The 16,506-nt window shown below is 57.8% G+C and overlaps 1 protein-coding gene across 12 annotated transcripts; it reads left to right on the plus strand.

Annotated features, from left to right (window-relative positions):
• Window positions 1–102: 102 nt before the first annotated feature.
• On the plus strand, window positions 103–9,569 carry DCAKD (dephospho-CoA kinase domain containing). 12 transcript variants are annotated; one of them, XM_069786790.1, is made up of 7 exons: window positions 103–362; window positions 774–794; window positions 1,305–1,419; window positions 3,683–3,800; window positions 5,750–5,953; window positions 7,864–7,951; window positions 8,463–9,569. In XM_069786790.1, exons 1-7 carry the CDS (start codon window positions 268–270, stop codon window positions 8,608–8,610), a joined length of 789 nt encoding a protein of 262 aa, XP_069642891.1. In that variant the 5' UTR covers window positions 103–267; the 3' UTR covers window positions 8,611–9,569. The 12 variants fall into 12 exon arrangements, with proteins under 12 accessions (XP_069642891.1, XP_069642890.1, XP_069642897.1 ...); XM_069786789.1 differs by having other exon boundaries at window positions 8,485–9,569; XM_069786793.1 differs by lacking the exon at window positions 1,305–1,419 and adding an exon at window positions 2,164–2,282 and having other exon boundaries at window positions 261–362; window positions 8,485–9,569.
• The last annotated feature ends 6,937 nt before the right edge of the window (window positions 9,570–16,506 follow it).

Genomic DNA, 16,506 nt, shown 5'->3' on the forward strand with positions numbered 1-16,506 from the left:
GCGATTGGGCGGCGGGCCGCGGGGCATGCCGGGACCGGTAGTCTGCGCGGGCACACGGGGGCCGGGCCGCGCCGGGACCGGGACTGCAGTTCCCGTCGGCCTTCGGGGGCGTCCCGGGGCGGGGCTCCGGGGGCGGAAGGGCTCGCTCACACCGGGGCAGCCGTGCGGAGCCACCCGCCGTGGCGGAGAGCCGCGGCCCGGGCCCCGCCGCCGTCGCGGTGTCCGCGCCCTCACCCGCTTCCTGCCCGAGGGGGCGGGACGAACCCAATGAGGGCGGCTCCGATTGGCTGGGAGAGGGACGCGGCTTCCCATCAGCCAATAGGCGCGCGGGACACTGCGGCGCGCCTGAAGCCCGGCCGAGGGTGAGTGGGTGAGGGCACCGTGAGGGGACCCGTTCCGGCCCTCGCTGTCTGCGGGCGGCCGCCAGGCTCGGCCCGGTGCGGGCGGTCCCCCCGGGGCCTGGCCGGCCCTGCCCCGCTCCCCAGCTCTGCCCCGCGGCCCTCCCTCGCTCGGGGCGGCCCAGCCTGACCCACCCCCGACCGTGTCACAGGCCCCGGGCTTGGGGAGGCCGCGGGGGGTGGCCAGGGCGGGGGGACCACCGGGAAAGCGCCGTTGTGCAGTCAGGACCCTGCCCGGCAAAAACCATCAGTACAGGGGGATTGATTCGGTACCAGCCGGAAGGCCCGGGGGGTGGTTTGTGGTGACAGTTGCAGTGGTGGTTTTTTCCCCACCGAGGTAACGATGTATTTTATGATTTTTCCTTTTAATTGCAGCCTCCTCAAGCCAAACACCAGGTCTGTCAACATGCTGTGCCAGGCCCCAGTCAGAGCTGAGGATGGGAGCTGGAGGAGGGCTGGCTGTAGCATGGTGCTGGAGGACGCCTTTCGGCTCGGTCCTCAGCCCTGTGGCGTGCTGGATGGATGCCTTGAGGCGAGCGACTTGCGCTGTGCTCAAAAACCAGAGGAGTTGAGACACGGGGAAAATTCGGGCACCTCAGTCTTTAAAAGCCGGTTCCTCAGGGCTCTGGGTTACATCTCCTGGGGCACCATTCCTCACAGCAGGAATAACTTGCCGAGTTTTCCACTCTGACTACCCTCTATGGCTCGCGTTTTGGCTTTCCCCACATTTGATTTAGTTGGCGCAGGCCACATACACCAAAATATGGTGTATTTTGGGGAAAACTGGTTCTGGCTCCTTTCTGTAACATCTGCAGGAATGGGCTGGACTCTCTACCCTTGTGTACAGTTCAAACCCAAGCTCGTTAAATATTTATACCTCATACCATGAATCTTATATCTGTACAGGCCCTGTGACAGCACAAGTGTTTTCAAGCCCTGTTTGGCCGTGGTTTCTAGACTAACCCTTCCAAGTGCTTTTACCCCTGCAGTAATTCTCACAGCAAGCCGCCTGCCTGCAGAGGTATGTAACGGAGGGACAGAAATAGCAGGTTTTTTTGGGACCAAGTCCCAGCTGAGGCTGGAAGCCAGAGCGTCTGGGTTACTGCAGTTAAAACCCTGTATTTACTCTACAGGGGCAGGAGAGTTTTTTATGTGTATTTTTAAAAAACATGTGAGTGGAGCCTTTACCCCTGCAAGGCAGCACGCCAAGGGCCTGATTCTCCTCATGCAGGGTTAGCCCTTGCAGGCTGTTGCAGAGGGTGTATAAAATCTTGCCGGGGAGGACAGAATTTTAACCTTCTGCGATAAATAGAGAAACAGCCCCTCTGTCGCGCCAAGCCAGGAAAGGCTCCCCATAGGCACTGGGTACTTGCTTGGCAACAGAGCTTGGGATTTACATAAGCCTCCTGCAAACCACTGGTGTTTATTATACATGCCCTTTCTGATTCCTTTTGAATTCCCCCTTGTTGTTGCTCAAGTTAACCCCATTGAGTTAACATGATCCATTCACCTGGTGTCTTGGAATGGAAAAGAGCATGTGGTGCTGCTGCGGGCTGGCATCGGCTCTCGGCAGCCATAAAGCAAAGTCGCTTTGCGACGCTCGTGGCAGGTGCTGCTGGGTTTTGCTCTAACTCCTGGTTCCTCCCTCTGCTGAATTGCCTCCAGCTGCCACAGGACTTGCCCACCTCCTCTTCCCCCCCCCAGACCGTGGGTCTGGGTCCTGTTTGTAGGATCAAGTTATGACAAAAGTGTCTTTTTTTTCTAGCATAAAGAAAGCAGTGCTGTGTTTTCGGCCATCTTCAGCCGTCCTGCAGGTCCGTGTTCCTAGCTGCTGCCCTTGGGTGCAAAGTGGCGCGGTCCCTGTTCGTGGGGGACAGTACAGCAGTAGGTACCTGGTTCCTGTATGTGCAGAGTTTTTTGGGGGGCTAGTGGCCATGGTGTCTGGGGAGGAGTGTGACACCAGAACCAGGTTAGGCAGAGCAATGGTTACTGAGATCAGTGGGCTTTAGGGTATTTGGCTTGCTGGGAGAGATGGTGGGAGCTAGGTCTCCCTTCCTCTGGGGAAGAGGAAGCTGAGGGCTGTCTACCAGCAGCTTGTGGCTCCTGGCCAAAGATGGTGGAGCCAGTTTCTTCTCAGATGCAAGGGGCAACAGCCACAAGCTGGGGCTTGGGAGGGTCAGGCTTCTTGCCCATGAGGGTGGCATCACCCTGGACAAGGTGACAGCAAAGTCAGGGCCTCTGTCCTTGGGGTTTTGCAGGGCTTGGCTGCACAAAGCCCTGAACGCCCTTGGCTGGGGCTGATGTTGGTCCGTGGAGGCTGGAGAGGGGACGCTGGGGTCTGTTCCCAGCCTGCTGTGGGTGTTGCCTTTTTGGGGATGCAGGTACCACCTTGCTCACAGGGGCACCCACTCCTGTCCAGAGCTGCCTCTGCGTTGCTGAGCCTTTTGGTTTTGAAAGGGTGCAAGTGGGATTTAGAGGGTTGCAGGGTTTGGACTGAGTGGGGAGAGATCTCAGTACAGAAACTGTAAGAGAAGTCGTGTGCTCTGGGTCGGCTGGGGGGTTACCTGCACCCTCCCAGCCTCAAGGCCATTGGTAAGCACAGACTCTGCATTTAGTGCCATGTTTGCAAGCTAACAGACACAAGTTTGCTGCTCAGAGCCATGATTTCTTCCATCCATTGGGCTGTCAATGACTGTGTTGGCTTCCAAGTAGCGTGGGGATGCAATTTACTTACTGGCTTGTGTGCTTTGCATCCTGCTTATGTCAGAGGTAGCTTATCTCCTCTTATACCCTGGCTGTAGAGATCAGGCAGGGCTCTCCCTCTCAGTCCTCGCATTTCTTGGTCCAGGCTGAGATGTTGTCTGAATTCTTCCCCTTTGTCACTGATCCTGAGTCACCCTTGACAGCCCTGCCAGAAATGTCCTCTGATTTAGGGTACTGTAGGTGAGACTGGCTTGATGGGTGCAGATGTTAAAAGGGAAACAAGTTGGGTGGAGCTGCAGGTAAACCAGCTGGAGGAACTTAGGGCTGGCTCAAGTTGCACATCCAGAGTTAGCAGGGTCCAGGGAAGCCTCATTTAACCCAACACTGCTCTTCAGCCTGTAAAACAGGGGTACTGAGCTGAGAGGTGCCAAAATTGTGCTAATGTCTCAGTGATGCCCTGAGAACGTATGAAAATGAGCTTTGAATGAAGTTGCCTGTTTGGGATAAATATTCGATGTGCACAGCATGAACAAAACAGCCCTGTCCTGGAATGTTTTCAAGCTCTTTTCTCTCTGTTTCAGAGCACAATGTTCCTGGTCGGACTCTCGGGTGGAATCGCATCGGGAAAGAGCACGGTGGTGGCCGTACTCCGGGAACTGGGCTGTGCCGTGATTGATGCCGATGTTATTGCCAGAGAGGGTGAGTTTTGCATAGTTGATCTTTCTCCCTGAGGTTCCCCTGACAACTGGGATTGATGCGGGAAAGCGCAGACGGCAGAGGGTGCTCTGGGTACATTAGATAAGTGTTGCCCTCCTATTCCCCAGTCGATGAGGCTGTGTGGAGCTGCTGTCTTGGGGAGGATTGGAACTAGGATATATTTTTAATAAAGAAAAAAAAAAAATCTTGTCCTAATAACAAACACTGTCGGGAGATCTTGCCCTGAGTTTCCCTCTCCTGAAGTGCAGTGCTTCCCGGCTTTGAAAGCCAACTCTGGGCAAAATAAATGCAGTTCTCTGTAAAGCGGGTTCCCTCAGCTGATCTGATGTCCCCCCTAAGCCCCAGGACACCCATCCTGTAACTTGGTTACGTTCGGTGGGATCGCTAACACACTGAAAGAGAATTTCCCTCTGTGCTGGATGTTGCTTGGTTGTAAATACTGAGAGACTGGTCCACAAAATTACTTGTGCCTTAATGCGCTCAGAAAAAAGAGGCTCCAAATATCCCAGATCAGAGGGAATTCGGTCTGTGCTTCTGCACAGCACACCTGTCTCTCACTGCTCTGGAAATGTGCTTTCCTGGCTACAGAAGAAACTCAGAAATCCAGACCCTGCCTCAGCAGGACTGGAACAGACCCTACTCTCCTCGATTACCTGTGTGATGTGGGGTGAGACGTTAATTGCTCCATACCACTGGAATAACGAGGAGAGTAGTGCTCGCTCTGGGAAGGGCTGCTGATTTTGTATGCAGAAGGTTTCGGGTCTGCAGCTGAGCAGTGGTGCAGGCGCTGTCATTTTGAAGTGCCTGCGCTTTTCTATTTGGTGAAGAACTTACTGTGTAGCTGCTCAAAGCTGTGATGCTCTTAACATTTTATTGCACTGTAATTCCCCTCAAGGTGCGGAAAATTTGCTGGAGGCGCTAAAAGCCCTCAGAGACCATAGGAAAACACTACAGATACTCAGTGTCGGTTTTCTACCAATCACTTCATTTTTCTCCAATTCCTTTTTTATATGTGTTTATTTACTATATGGATTTCACTCATCCTGAAACTGCCTCGATGTGAAATTCCACGGAAGAAAGAAATTGGTGTTAAAGACTTTTATTAGGTTGGCCTGAGGTTACAACCTGTGGCAATGTTCCTGGATTTTGGAAAGAAAATTATATACGGTCTGTCATTCTCTGTGGTTAGCCTCAGCTTGATCTTAATTATGGTTTTATTACTGCATCCTTTTTGTTGGTGATTTTTTGGTGGCTTTAAAATTATATGCTCACGTAACATCAGAGTCCCTGCAAGTGCCTATTGGGAATTGATCTCTTAGGTTTCTGTGTTCATTCTCATGAAGAATTTGGTGACTGAGGTGAAAGACAGTAAAAAACCTTAGCAGCAGCCAGAGCCAACTTGTAGCAGCCAGGCTGTATTCACCTAGTGCTGAAGTTTGCAGCTAAAATAAACCTGATGCTGGTCCCGGTCCCTTTAGGATCTCCCTGCTCAACTCCTCGCCCTGCAGGTGGTGGGAATCAGCTCAGCCCCATTCCTGCCTGTGCCTTGGCTGGTAGCCGTCAGTGAGTCCTCCCGTCTGCCCTGCTGACTTCTAACCCCGAGCAGCAGCACGCACGAGGGAGGGTTGTGGCGCTGAATTAATGTTTGCAGGATGCTTCGATCTCTCGGGTGTCAGCCCTCAAAGGGACCTTGGGCTGAGAGGGTTTTTTACAGATGCTTTCCTGCAGCACCAATGCCAGGTGTCTGCCGGGCTGCAGTGCTGAGCCATGCCAGTCTCGGTTCAGCATGCACTGGCAGGCAGATGTGCTGCCCGCTGAGGAGAATAAGCTCGGTTATTTAATGAACAAAACTCATTTGAGGCCAATAGCTGATGCAAACACCAACTGTGCTGTAGAACTGGCTCTAACCTCCGGCTGTTTAATGTTATCAGTGGTGCAGCCCCACTTCAAGGCCTATCGACAGATAGTGCATTACTTTGGCACTGAGATCCTCTTGGAGAATGGAGAGATAAATCGCGAGGCTCTGGGAAACATTATCTTCTCCCACCCGGAGAAACGGCAGCTGCTGAACTCCATCACACACCCAGAGATCCAGAAGGAGATGCTGAAGCAGATCTGGAAGTACTTTGTGCTAGGTAAGAGGCCGTGTCCCAGCACATGGGGACTCTTGCTCAGGCAGGAGCTGTCCCTGCTTGCTCTGCCTTTGGTTTTAAAGTGGGGAGAGGGACGGGGAAGGAGAAGGGGAGCTGACGTTGAGTGACGGCCTTTGTGCTCTGCCACCAGTGGCCTTTCGTGTCGGCGTTTGGAGGATTCAGTCCTGCCTTTCACTGCTGCCCTTCACCACCTTCTTTTTCTATGGTTCAAAGTACATCTGTAGAGCCTGAGAAAAGCATTGTGAGGCCTCTTCTGAGATTACTTGCTGGATAATGTCATACCTTCTGAAACGGCCAAATATTCTTCCCTGCCCCCAACCTCCCCGGGCTTCAGTGAAAGCTGCAGAGCCCTTTTAGTCTCGATAAGGTGAGAAATGGGCTGACAGCTGTGGTTTCCAAAGTCCTGCTTTTTCCCCTGATAAATATAACAAATACAGCTGTCAAACTTGGTCTAATCAAATGCCAGATAAGATCACCAGCTGTTTTGGAGGTCTCCATGTAGACAGAAGGATGTCTTAATAGAGTCAGTCTGGTTTCGCGGAACTTATCAAAGCTGAGCCCTGTGACAGCTGAATAGGCCTGTGCTGGGGCACTGTGGGGCCGTGCTGTGCTGCGGGGTGAGGAGGAGGAGGAGAAAGCGCAGAGAAAGCAACAGGCAGGAAAGCCGGGAGCCAGAGATGGAGTCTTGAACCCGGGGCTGTGGGCTCAGGAGGCGGATGCTGTCCTGCCCCTCAGCAAGAGCGCTGTGTGTCTTCAGCAGGCTGCTTTGTCCTCATTAGTCAGGTTTTAATGATTTGGGATAGCTGGATGTTGTCTCTAAGGATCACTGTGTAAGGAAAGCTCTTATCGATCAAACCGTAGGGCAGCAAGAAGTCTCTCTGGGCGGAGATGCTGGTAAAATGGTGGCTTGTTGGATGATGATGTCTTTGTCAAGGCTTTTATTGCTGTGGCCAGCTCGGTTAGGGGGTTTGGGTTATAAAGAGGGGACACCAGCAAAACTGGAGGTGTCCCCTGAGCTGGGGGACACACAGGGGAGCAAGGTCCTGACTTACAACTTTCCCCTACCCTTGCCCGCTCCCCCAGGCTCAGCAGGGCATACCCCCACATCCCCAAACGCTGCCATCTGCCAGGGGAGTTGGTGCTCGCGAAGGGCAGAGGCACATGGAGAACCTGGGGTGGGCTGCAGGGTCTGGGAGGATGGCAGCTGGCGGTTATGAGCTCTCCTCCACTGGCTGCTCTGTGTGGTGGCGGCAGTTTTAAACCAAACTTCCCCAGGTTCGGTGAGGTTTCAGGCCCTGGGGCTGTGCCTGGAGGCACCCCTGCGTTTCAGTGTCACAGCCGTGAGAAGTCCACAAGGGTTTCCTTGGAAAAATGGAACTGTTCAGCCAAAGCTTTCCATAAAGGGAAGAAAACTGAGCTGGGAAACATCGGCTCAAATGACCGCAGCCTGGCGAAGTCTTGGACAAGTGAAAGAGAGCAAATTCTGCTGTGGGCACTGCTCCCCTGGAGAGGCCAGCAATGATAGCGTGACTGCTGCTCTCGCCAGCCAGGCACAGGCACTTTCATTTGAGCTTCTTGTTTCAGCTCCTCATTATATTTCTGCAGCTTCACCTTTGGTCTGAGATCATCCAGGTTAGGGGTTTTTTTGGTTTGGGTTTTTTTTTTTTCCCTCTGGAAACTTGGAATGAAACCATTTCCTCCCTCCGAGAGGGAGGAGGACAAACAGGCTCTGCTCTCCTCTCGGCTGTAATCGTGGAGCTGTAGAGCTCTCCCGCTTGCTTTGCTGGAGCAACTGTGGCCATGGTGTGCGTGCAGCACAAGGGATTTGGGAATCCAAGTAACGTTGTTCCCTTTTTTTTGGGGGGGGGGGTGGTGGTGTGTCATTTCTACAGGCTACCGCTATGTGATCCTCGACATCCCTCTGCTCTTTGAGACCAACAGATTGACCAAGTTTATGAAATACACGGTCTTGGTTTATTGGTAAGTGCCATGTGAACCTTGAGGACTGGGATGCTGCCACCTCTCTTAGAGGCTGGAGGGGACCGTCACATCCCTCTTGCTCTGGTGAGGATTTAGCTGCAGCCCTGGTGTGAAGCCTATCAATAATGCCACATCTTTTCTGTAGGCCTGAGAAGCAACACCTTCCTTTATCCTAGTGTATGAGGGGCTCCTTACTGAGGTTTTCCTGAAACCTGGCACCATCGTATAGGGGAAATCGCTGTCTTTGGGCCATCCACAACCTGTGCTCTGTTGCCTGGGGCAGGGTTTGGGGCACTGCTCTGGTGTTACGGGCCGTGGGAACGCCAAAAACACAGTGGGGTCAGCCTGGGCAGCGCTGCAGGGGTGTCTCTGCTGACCCGAGTGCAGGATGCCTGCGCCAGATCTGAAATGAAGCGTGGCACATCTCTCCCCCTCGCTTTACCACGGCTATTGACCCTCGTGCTGAGGAAGGCAGGTAAACCCCCTCTTCCTTCCTGCACCGCCATCTCAGTGCCACCCTCCCATCCCGGCAGCGACCCGCCGACGCAGCTGTCTCGGCTGATGAAGAGGAACAGGCTGTCCCAGGCCGAGGCAGAAGCTCGCATCGCCTCCCAGCTGCCGCTGGACGAGAAGCGCAAATTAGCGAGTCATGTCATTGACAACTCCAGGGACCGGGAGAGCACATGCCAGCAGGTCCTGAAGCTGCACGCACGCCTGGAGGATTCCCTGGATTTCCTCTGGGCACGGCTGGTGGTGGGCACAGTTGTAGCTGGGCTTGGAGGGCTGGTGTACCTCCTCCTCCGGCGTTTCATCTCTTAATTCACCTTTTCTTTTTGTCATGGAAGAGGCCTGAATTTCCAGGTTTGAAAAGGGCAGTGAAAGGCCACCTCTTTTAATGAGCTTTGCCAGCTGAATGCAGGCAGTGGGATGAGGCATCTCCTTGCAGACTTCCCAAGGTGAGCGTAGGGTTTTTTTTTTTTCTGGCACTGTCTCCCCTCTCCTTTCTTCCTGCTCAGGTTCTTACCCACCAGCTATGCCTGTGGGATGGGACCACTCCCCTTGCAAGGCTGTGGCCTGTGTAGGGGATGAAGCCCTCGTTGTCCCCCCGTGGGTCTGTACGGTGGGACTTCAGTGAATTTAGGCACTTTAATGTCTTCCAGGACAATCTCTTCACTGGGGGAGTAGGTGGCCTCTCAGGTCCTCTTTCTGCTAGCAGGTGTCCCCAGGTTGATCCCCTCCTAGCTTACAGCTCCGGCTAATCTGAATTTAGCCATGGGATTTTCCCTTCTTTCATGTTGATTTAATGGAAACATGTTAAATCTGCCTGAGCGGGGGGACAGACAGCACCTCATTTCACATAGGTTAGGTGTTCAGCTGGCTGCTTGCCCTCCTTCCTGCCCTCTATTTCTGCAATCATCACTTGTGGGTCACCCTTGGCTTTGGATCTGAGGGTCTGATACGTCCCCCGAGCAGGCTGAGACCTACAACCTGCGTCACTGAAACTCATTTACTGCTGTTTGAGTTTTCCTTCGGCGGCAGTTTCCCCGTGGGAGAGCACGAGTTGGGGCGAAGCGGGTGTTGCCTCTTCATGTTTGTTTTAATAAAGTGCTAAACAGCAGCTGGCTCCCCACGGCTCTGCAACCTGCAGGCTGCAAGCGCTGCTTTTTCCTGCCCCTCTCCCAGGTTGTTCCTGTGCCAGGGCACGGCTGTGCTCTGTAAAGTTCACCGCATGCAAGCAGAGCTGATGAGCACGCTCGTGCTTTTTCCCCAAGTACACATCCCTGAACCAGTCCCAGGGAGCTTCTCAGAGCGTTGGCCCCTGCTATGAGCTTCCTTTGGGGGCGGGATATGGCTTCATGTTGGCTCCGGGCACCCCACGGTGTGGGTCTGGCTTTCCCCTGAGGGCAGCCCTGTCCTGCTGCCACCCCCACGCCCCCATCACAATGTTTTGAGAAAGGTGGGTGTTGCTAGCCCCTGCCCACCTCCTGCCTGCGCACGGTGGTCCCCGAGGTCCTGCGGGATGCTTGGGCTCCGACCCAGCTTCCCACCCTCCTGCCTGGTCTTGTTGGCCCAGCAGGCAGGGATGCAGCAGAGCGAGGCAGTGTCCCTGCTGTCCCCAGCACCAGCCTTTGGGCACAGGGACCTTCCCAAGGTGTCACAGCCCTACCCAGCCAGTGCGTGCCCCTTTTCGGGGCCGGGCACCCTTCCCACCCCCTCCACCCTCCTCTGAGCCCAGCTGTGCACCCAGGGCTCCCATGTCTCACTTGTCAGGGGAGACCCGGTGGTCCCTGTACACCTGCAGCCACAGGAGAGCATCCCCGAGCTGGGGTGCCCACCCTGGGTACCCAACTTTTCAGGCAGTAGTGAGGGGAGCTGTACGTAAGTGATAACCCTCTGCCGGTTCCCTCCCCTCCTTCTTAATGCTCCCTTAATTGTGGTGGTGATGCCGGGAGTCCCTCGCAGCCAGCGATAAATCAGAGCTGGAGCAGGACAGTCTCAGCCCGAGATAAGCCCTGATTGCCTTCCTCCCTCCCGGCTCGCCGCCTCCGCAATAAATGGGGCTGCGATGAAGCCCGGGGGGGGAAGAAGAAAGCGAGGGCATCGTAATTGCATTTGGCGCTTCACTCCTGCCCTGCTGACGTTTGCCAGCCGCTAACGAGTTTAGCAGGGCCAAGGGAGCGAGTGGTTTCAGGGGGACAGTGAGACACAGAGCTCCCCACAGCTGGCTGGGGCTGGCATGGCCTTGGGGTGCCTGGTTTGGGGGTGCCTGGTGCCCTGGGCTGAGCTGGAGGTCGAGCCCCCTGGGTGGGCTGTGTGCCCAGGCATCGGCACCCACTGGGGAAGGGCTCCTGCCCGTGGTGCTTGGCCACAGAGTCCTTCCCGTGGGTGCCGCATGGTACCCCGCCGTGGCAGCTGCCCCAGCACCCACACACCTGCCCAGGTCCTGCTCCTGGCCACCCCCCAGCCAAACCCCCTTGGGGACAAGCCACCAGCATGTCCTGCATCCACGGTGGTGGCCGGGTGGCTCAGCCTGCAGCCGTTTCCCCACCGATGACGGATGGCTCCACTCTGTGGGCTGCTGGGTGGCATTGACAGCTCAGTCGATGGCCGTGGAAGGGACCTGAAGGGCAGCACTTATCCAGCCGGGGGGGACACCCTGGCTGAGAACCCTGTGCTCGTGACACAGATGCTCCCCCCTGTGAGCTGCCTCCACGTGGGCTCCCATGGCCCGCAGGTGCCAGCGGAGGTCTCAGGGTGCTGCACCACATACCCCAGCACCGAGGCATCCCCTCGGCCCCGCGCTCTGAGGCTGCCCCAGCTGACCGTGCCTCCTGCCATCGATCGGGTAACGTCTGGAGCAGCCGCTCGCCACGGCCCATCCGTCTCCTCTCACCCGGGGCTGTTTGAGCAGCGAGCCAAGCCCCGCGCCACGCACAAGCCAAATATTTAACTGCTGCAAATTGGCGGCTGGATCAATTACGCTGCGGCTGTTGGGGGCTCGTGACAGACGGCCGCCCCTCCCGCTGCACCCCCTCCCTGGAGCACCCCCTCCCTGGAACACCCCTTCCTCAGAGCACCCCTTCCCCGGAGCACCTCATCCCCAGCACCCATCATGGGGCACCCACTGGGCAGGTGGCCGGGGGGGGGGTTGCAGATGTCCTGGAGCTGGCAGGTTGCCCCCACGGGGCTGTAGGGACAAGGTGACATCCCCCAGTGGGGACTGTCCCCAAGCGTGGGCTGGGAGGGGGCCCCAATACCCACGAGGGAGGGACCCCTGGGAGGGACAGGCTGGGGAGCCTGAGTGTGGTGTCGCCGTCCAGTGTCACTGCATGGCCCCCAGTGTCACAGGTGTCACTGTCACTGCATGGTCCCTGGGGTGTGGCACAGTGTCACTGTCACTGCACGGACCCCGAGGCATCACACAGTGTCACCACGGCTGCACAGTCCCACTCGTGTGACACGGTGCTGCTGCGCAGCCCTGCTGTATTGCGGAGCGTCACTGTTGCTCCCTGGGGTGTCACATGGTGTCACTGTCACCGCGCAGTGCGCGGGGTGTCACTGTCACTGCGGGGCTGCGGGGTGCCACGCACTGTCACTGCAGCTCCCGTGGGTTGTCACACAGAGTCACCGTCAATGCCTGGTGCATGGGATGTCACGCAGTGCTATGTCACTGCATGGCCCATGGGGTGTCACCCAGTGTCACCGTCACTGCATGGCCTGGGGTGTCACACGCCGTCACTGCGCAGGATGCTCCCCAGTGCCACCCCCTGCACGTCCCGTGGGCTGTCACCCAGTGTCACCGCGCACCCCCCCCGGCTGTGTCACAGCCTGTCCCCACCGGCCGTGGGACACCCTGGGGACAGCACAGCAGGTCCCAGCAGCCCAAGTCCCTGGGGGGACACGACCCTGAGCCCGTCCCCTCTGCCCCCCCCTCAGCTGGATCCTGCTGCCAGCCGAGCAGCCATTTCCCATCGCTCACCAGCCGGTCCCATCAACCGGGCTCTAATTAAGTAGCGGTGTTGGCAGCCCTTAATTGCCGTGCGGCAGGAGGGTGGCGGGCCCCGCCGTGTCTGTAATGAGAGGCAGCGTGACGGGGACAGGGACGGGGGGGGCATATGCCACCCCCACCTTGCCCCCCCCGCCTGCAGCTGGGCTTCCCGCATTGGGCAAGGGACAGTGCCCGGCATTGGGCTGGGACGTGCTGGCATGTCCCTGTCCCCGGGGCCAGGGCTAACCCAGCCGGCCGACTAGCCAATCAGCCTGCCGCTGGCCAGCCACCAGCCAACTGGGCAACTGGCCAGCCAGCCTGTTGGTCAACTGGCCAGCCAACGAGCCAGCTAGCCAAACAGACTGTTGGTCAACTGGCCAGCCAGCTAACCAGCCATCTAGCCAACCAGCCAGCCAGGCAATCACCCAGCCAACTGGCCAGCTAGCCAACCAATCAGCCAGCCAGCCAATCCACCATCTAGCCAGCTAGCCAACTGGCTAGCCATCTACCAACCAGCCAACCAGCTAGTTGGTCAACCACACTGCCAGCTAGCCAATCAGCTACCAACCGCCTAGCCAACCAACTGACCAGCTAACTAGCCAACCAGCCAGTCCACCAGCCATCTAGTTGGCCTTCAAGCCAACTAGCCAGCTGCCCAACCAGCCAGCCAAGCAGCTGACCAGTCATCTAGCCATGTAGCTACCCAGGCAGCCAACTGGCCAACTTTCGAGCCAAGCGTGCGACCAGCCAATGAGCCATCCATGCATCCAACCAGCCAGCTAGCCATCTGGCCACCAGCCATCCACCCAAAGAGCCAGCCAGCCAACCAGCCAGCAGTCAGACAATCAACCAGGAGCACTGTCTGCCCACATCCAGCCAGGTGCTTGGACCTGCCCTGCCCTCATCTCTGTCCTGCAGCCTTGTCCCCGTGTGTCCCTCATCTCCTGGCCTGTGTGTTGAGTGGGGGCACCTCTGCGTGTCTGTGCCTGCACCGGTCACCTCCCTGCTACCCTGCTGAGCCCTGACACACTCATCACAGCAAGCAGGGCACTGGACACCTCCCAGCCCTGGGGTTTTGAGCCTCCTGGCCAGAGGCACCTCCTGCCCTGGGGTTTTTGAGCCCATTTTCTCCCCAGCCTGGCACCAAGAGTTGAGTGTTGGCTCCTGCCAGGATCATCTCCACCCTGGGATCGGTCCATGGGACCTTCTCTTGCTCCCGTGTTGATCCATGCTGGCACTGCATCTCCCTGGGCATCCACAGCCTGGAAAACTCCTCATTAATTCCTCCTTTTAGTAATCTCTGCCTCTCAATGAGGCGGTCATGGTGTCCTTTCTCAGGGACAGAGGTGACACAGGTTGGGAGTTTGCATGGCTGGGGTGACTGGTGTCCTCCCTTGAGACCAGGGGACAGCCTGGACGGGACGTCCCAGCCTGGTCCTCCTGCTCTCCTCCTGGGGGGCGGCTGGATGAATGTGTGGATGGATGCATGGACATGTGGCATTGGATGGATGGACGGATGGATCTGTGAATACATAGATGCATGGACGCATGGACACCTGTGTGGATGAATGCATGGATGGAAGGATGCGAGAACAGATGCATGGATGCAGGGACACAGGATGGATGTGTGGATGAATCTGTGGACAAATGGATGCATGGACACACATGTGGATGAATTCATGGATCGATGGATGGAGGGATGTAAGGATGCTTGGATGGATGGATGGATGGATGGATGGATGCCACCAAGGCGGTGGGAACCAGCAGAGGAAGGCCCAGGTGGGAGTTCAGGAGATGTGACCATCTTCCCAGCTCTGCCCCCACCTAGGCAGCACAGGCTCGTGTCGCCCCAGGGTGTCCTGCCCACCCTGGCCAGGCAGCCAAGGCCCCAGCCCTGCCCTCGCTGCCCACGGCCCCTCCCAGGCCCCACCCTGGGGACACAGCGTGATTTGGGGGGACAGCACCCAAAATCACTGGGGACACCTTGCAAATGCCAGCTCCCTCCCCAAGCTCATCAGCATGGGCCGACATTGGGGTTGTTAGTTATTTCTGGCTCTGAGTCCTAATTACTGCTGAGCCATCAGCACCGCCTGCCCAGGCTAACCACCGGCTGCAGAGCCGGACGGCGGGTGCCACGGTGCCACGTGGGTGCGGTGTCCGTGTCCTCCCCTCCCCGGCCATGTGTGGTCCTACGGGCAGCATCTGTGGTGCAGCTGTGGCAGCAGCTCCCGCCCTGCCACAGCACTGGGAGGGGAAACTGAGGCACGGCACAGCGCTGACCCCACGAAAGCCCCTGTCCTGACCCAGCTGCTCTCACCCTTCTCCAAATCCTCCTTAATGAGCTCCCCAGTGAGCGGCGGGGAGCGGGGGGGTGTTACAGCCACCCCCCAGGCCAAACCTGCGCCCCCGGAGCATCGATCGGGATGCCCCTCCACTGGCCGCCGGCGTCCCCTCGGCGTCGCCCACCCACCTCCCCACGTCATGCTGCCAAAGCAAACAGCCGTGGGCTCGGCCGCGCATCGATTCTGCGGGAGCTGCTGTTTGCTTAACCTTTGCAGAGGAACGGCGGCGGCTGGCGTCGAGCGGAGCCGCCGCCGCAGCCGCCGCCGCAACCACTGCAGCCACCGCTGCCACGGCAGACGCTGCCACCACTGCTGCCACTGCTGTCACCTCCCGGCTTTGTCCCTTTTCCCCCTCCTGCGCTCCCAAACATGGCCCTTTGAAGGTTTGCTGATTAGTTGTCCATCCCCAGGTGGATGGAGCCTGCTTGGGGGGCTGCGCTGCACCCCCTCCTCTTGCAGGGGTTGGGCACAGGGACAGGGAGCACCTTGGGGTCTCCAGCCAGGGTCACCTGGTGTGCTGTCCCCATCCATAGGGTGCTGTTGCCCCAAGGTCACCTGGTGTGTTGTCCCCATCCGTAGGGTGCTGCTGCCCCAGGGTAGCATTGAAGCCATCCCGGCTCTGCAACTGGGCTGTGGGGACATGGCCTGGGGACATGGTGGTCTGGGGCGGTGGCCATGCCATGGGGACATGGTGGCCCAGGGTGGAGAGGTGGTCTGGGGTGGTGGCCATGCCATGGGGACACAGTGGACTGTGGTGGTGAGGTGGCCTGGGACTGGAACATGATGGCCTGGGGAGTTGAGGTGTCCTGGGGTGGTAGCCATGCCATGCGGACAAGGTGACCCAGGCTGGTGAGGTGACCTGGAGTGGTGGCCGTGCCATGGAGACACAATGGCCTGTGGCAACGAGGTGACCTGGGGCTGTGGCCCCACCACAAGGATGTCCCCTGACCCTCCAGGTGACACAAGTGCCCTGATGGAACTGGGGTGTGCCTGTACCCCCCCCGCCCTGTGTCCCCACCACGGCCACCGCCTCCCCACACAGAGCCCACTGCCCACCCAGGCCACCGCAGCACCGTGCCGGTGGGTGACTCACGCAGCCCGTGACCTCGGTGAGGCGTATTTTTAGGCGCTCGTTAAAAAAGAAAGATAACAAGGAGTGGGGGGGGGAACGACACAGAGATGGAGAAAAGAGCCAGGGAAGCAGCCGGTGACATGACGGTGACAGCTTGGGGGGACATGCAGGGCTGGCAGCACCCCCACCCCAAAATACTCTGCCTCCCCAATCCTCGTTAAGCCCCCAGGAATAATTGCCTTCTTAAAGCTGACTAATTGATTTTTGCACGCTGATTAAATTAAAGCCTCTGCGGGAGCTGGGGGGGGACGCGGGGGCGATCGATGGGCTGCCAAGTGTCCCCTTGGTCCCCTCCTCTTTTGGGTTGGGGGGCTGGGGTCTGTCCCCCGTGTGTCCACTGGGGTTTGGGGACACTGCACGGGCGTGGCACTGGAAGGGGACATGCCCCCAGAGTGGGGTTTTTTGGGGGGGGACGATGACGCCATGAACCCCATAGGTGCCACCAGGTTTGATGCCACCTTGGTGTCGTCACCCAGGGCCACCAAACCGCTGCAGCGGGCGGCACTGGGAGCAGCCCCCAGGCTGCTCTACGCCTGTGTGTCCTACCCCCCCATCCCTGCTGCGTGTCCCCCCCCCGGCCCCGCGTCCTTCG

The sequence above is a fragment of the Haliaeetus albicilla genome, chromosome 7, assembly GCF_947461875.1.
Source record: "Haliaeetus albicilla chromosome 7, bHalAlb1.1, whole genome shotgun sequence".
In the NCBI taxonomy this organism is placed as follows: Eukaryota; Metazoa; Chordata; class Aves; order Accipitriformes; family Accipitridae; genus Haliaeetus; species Haliaeetus albicilla.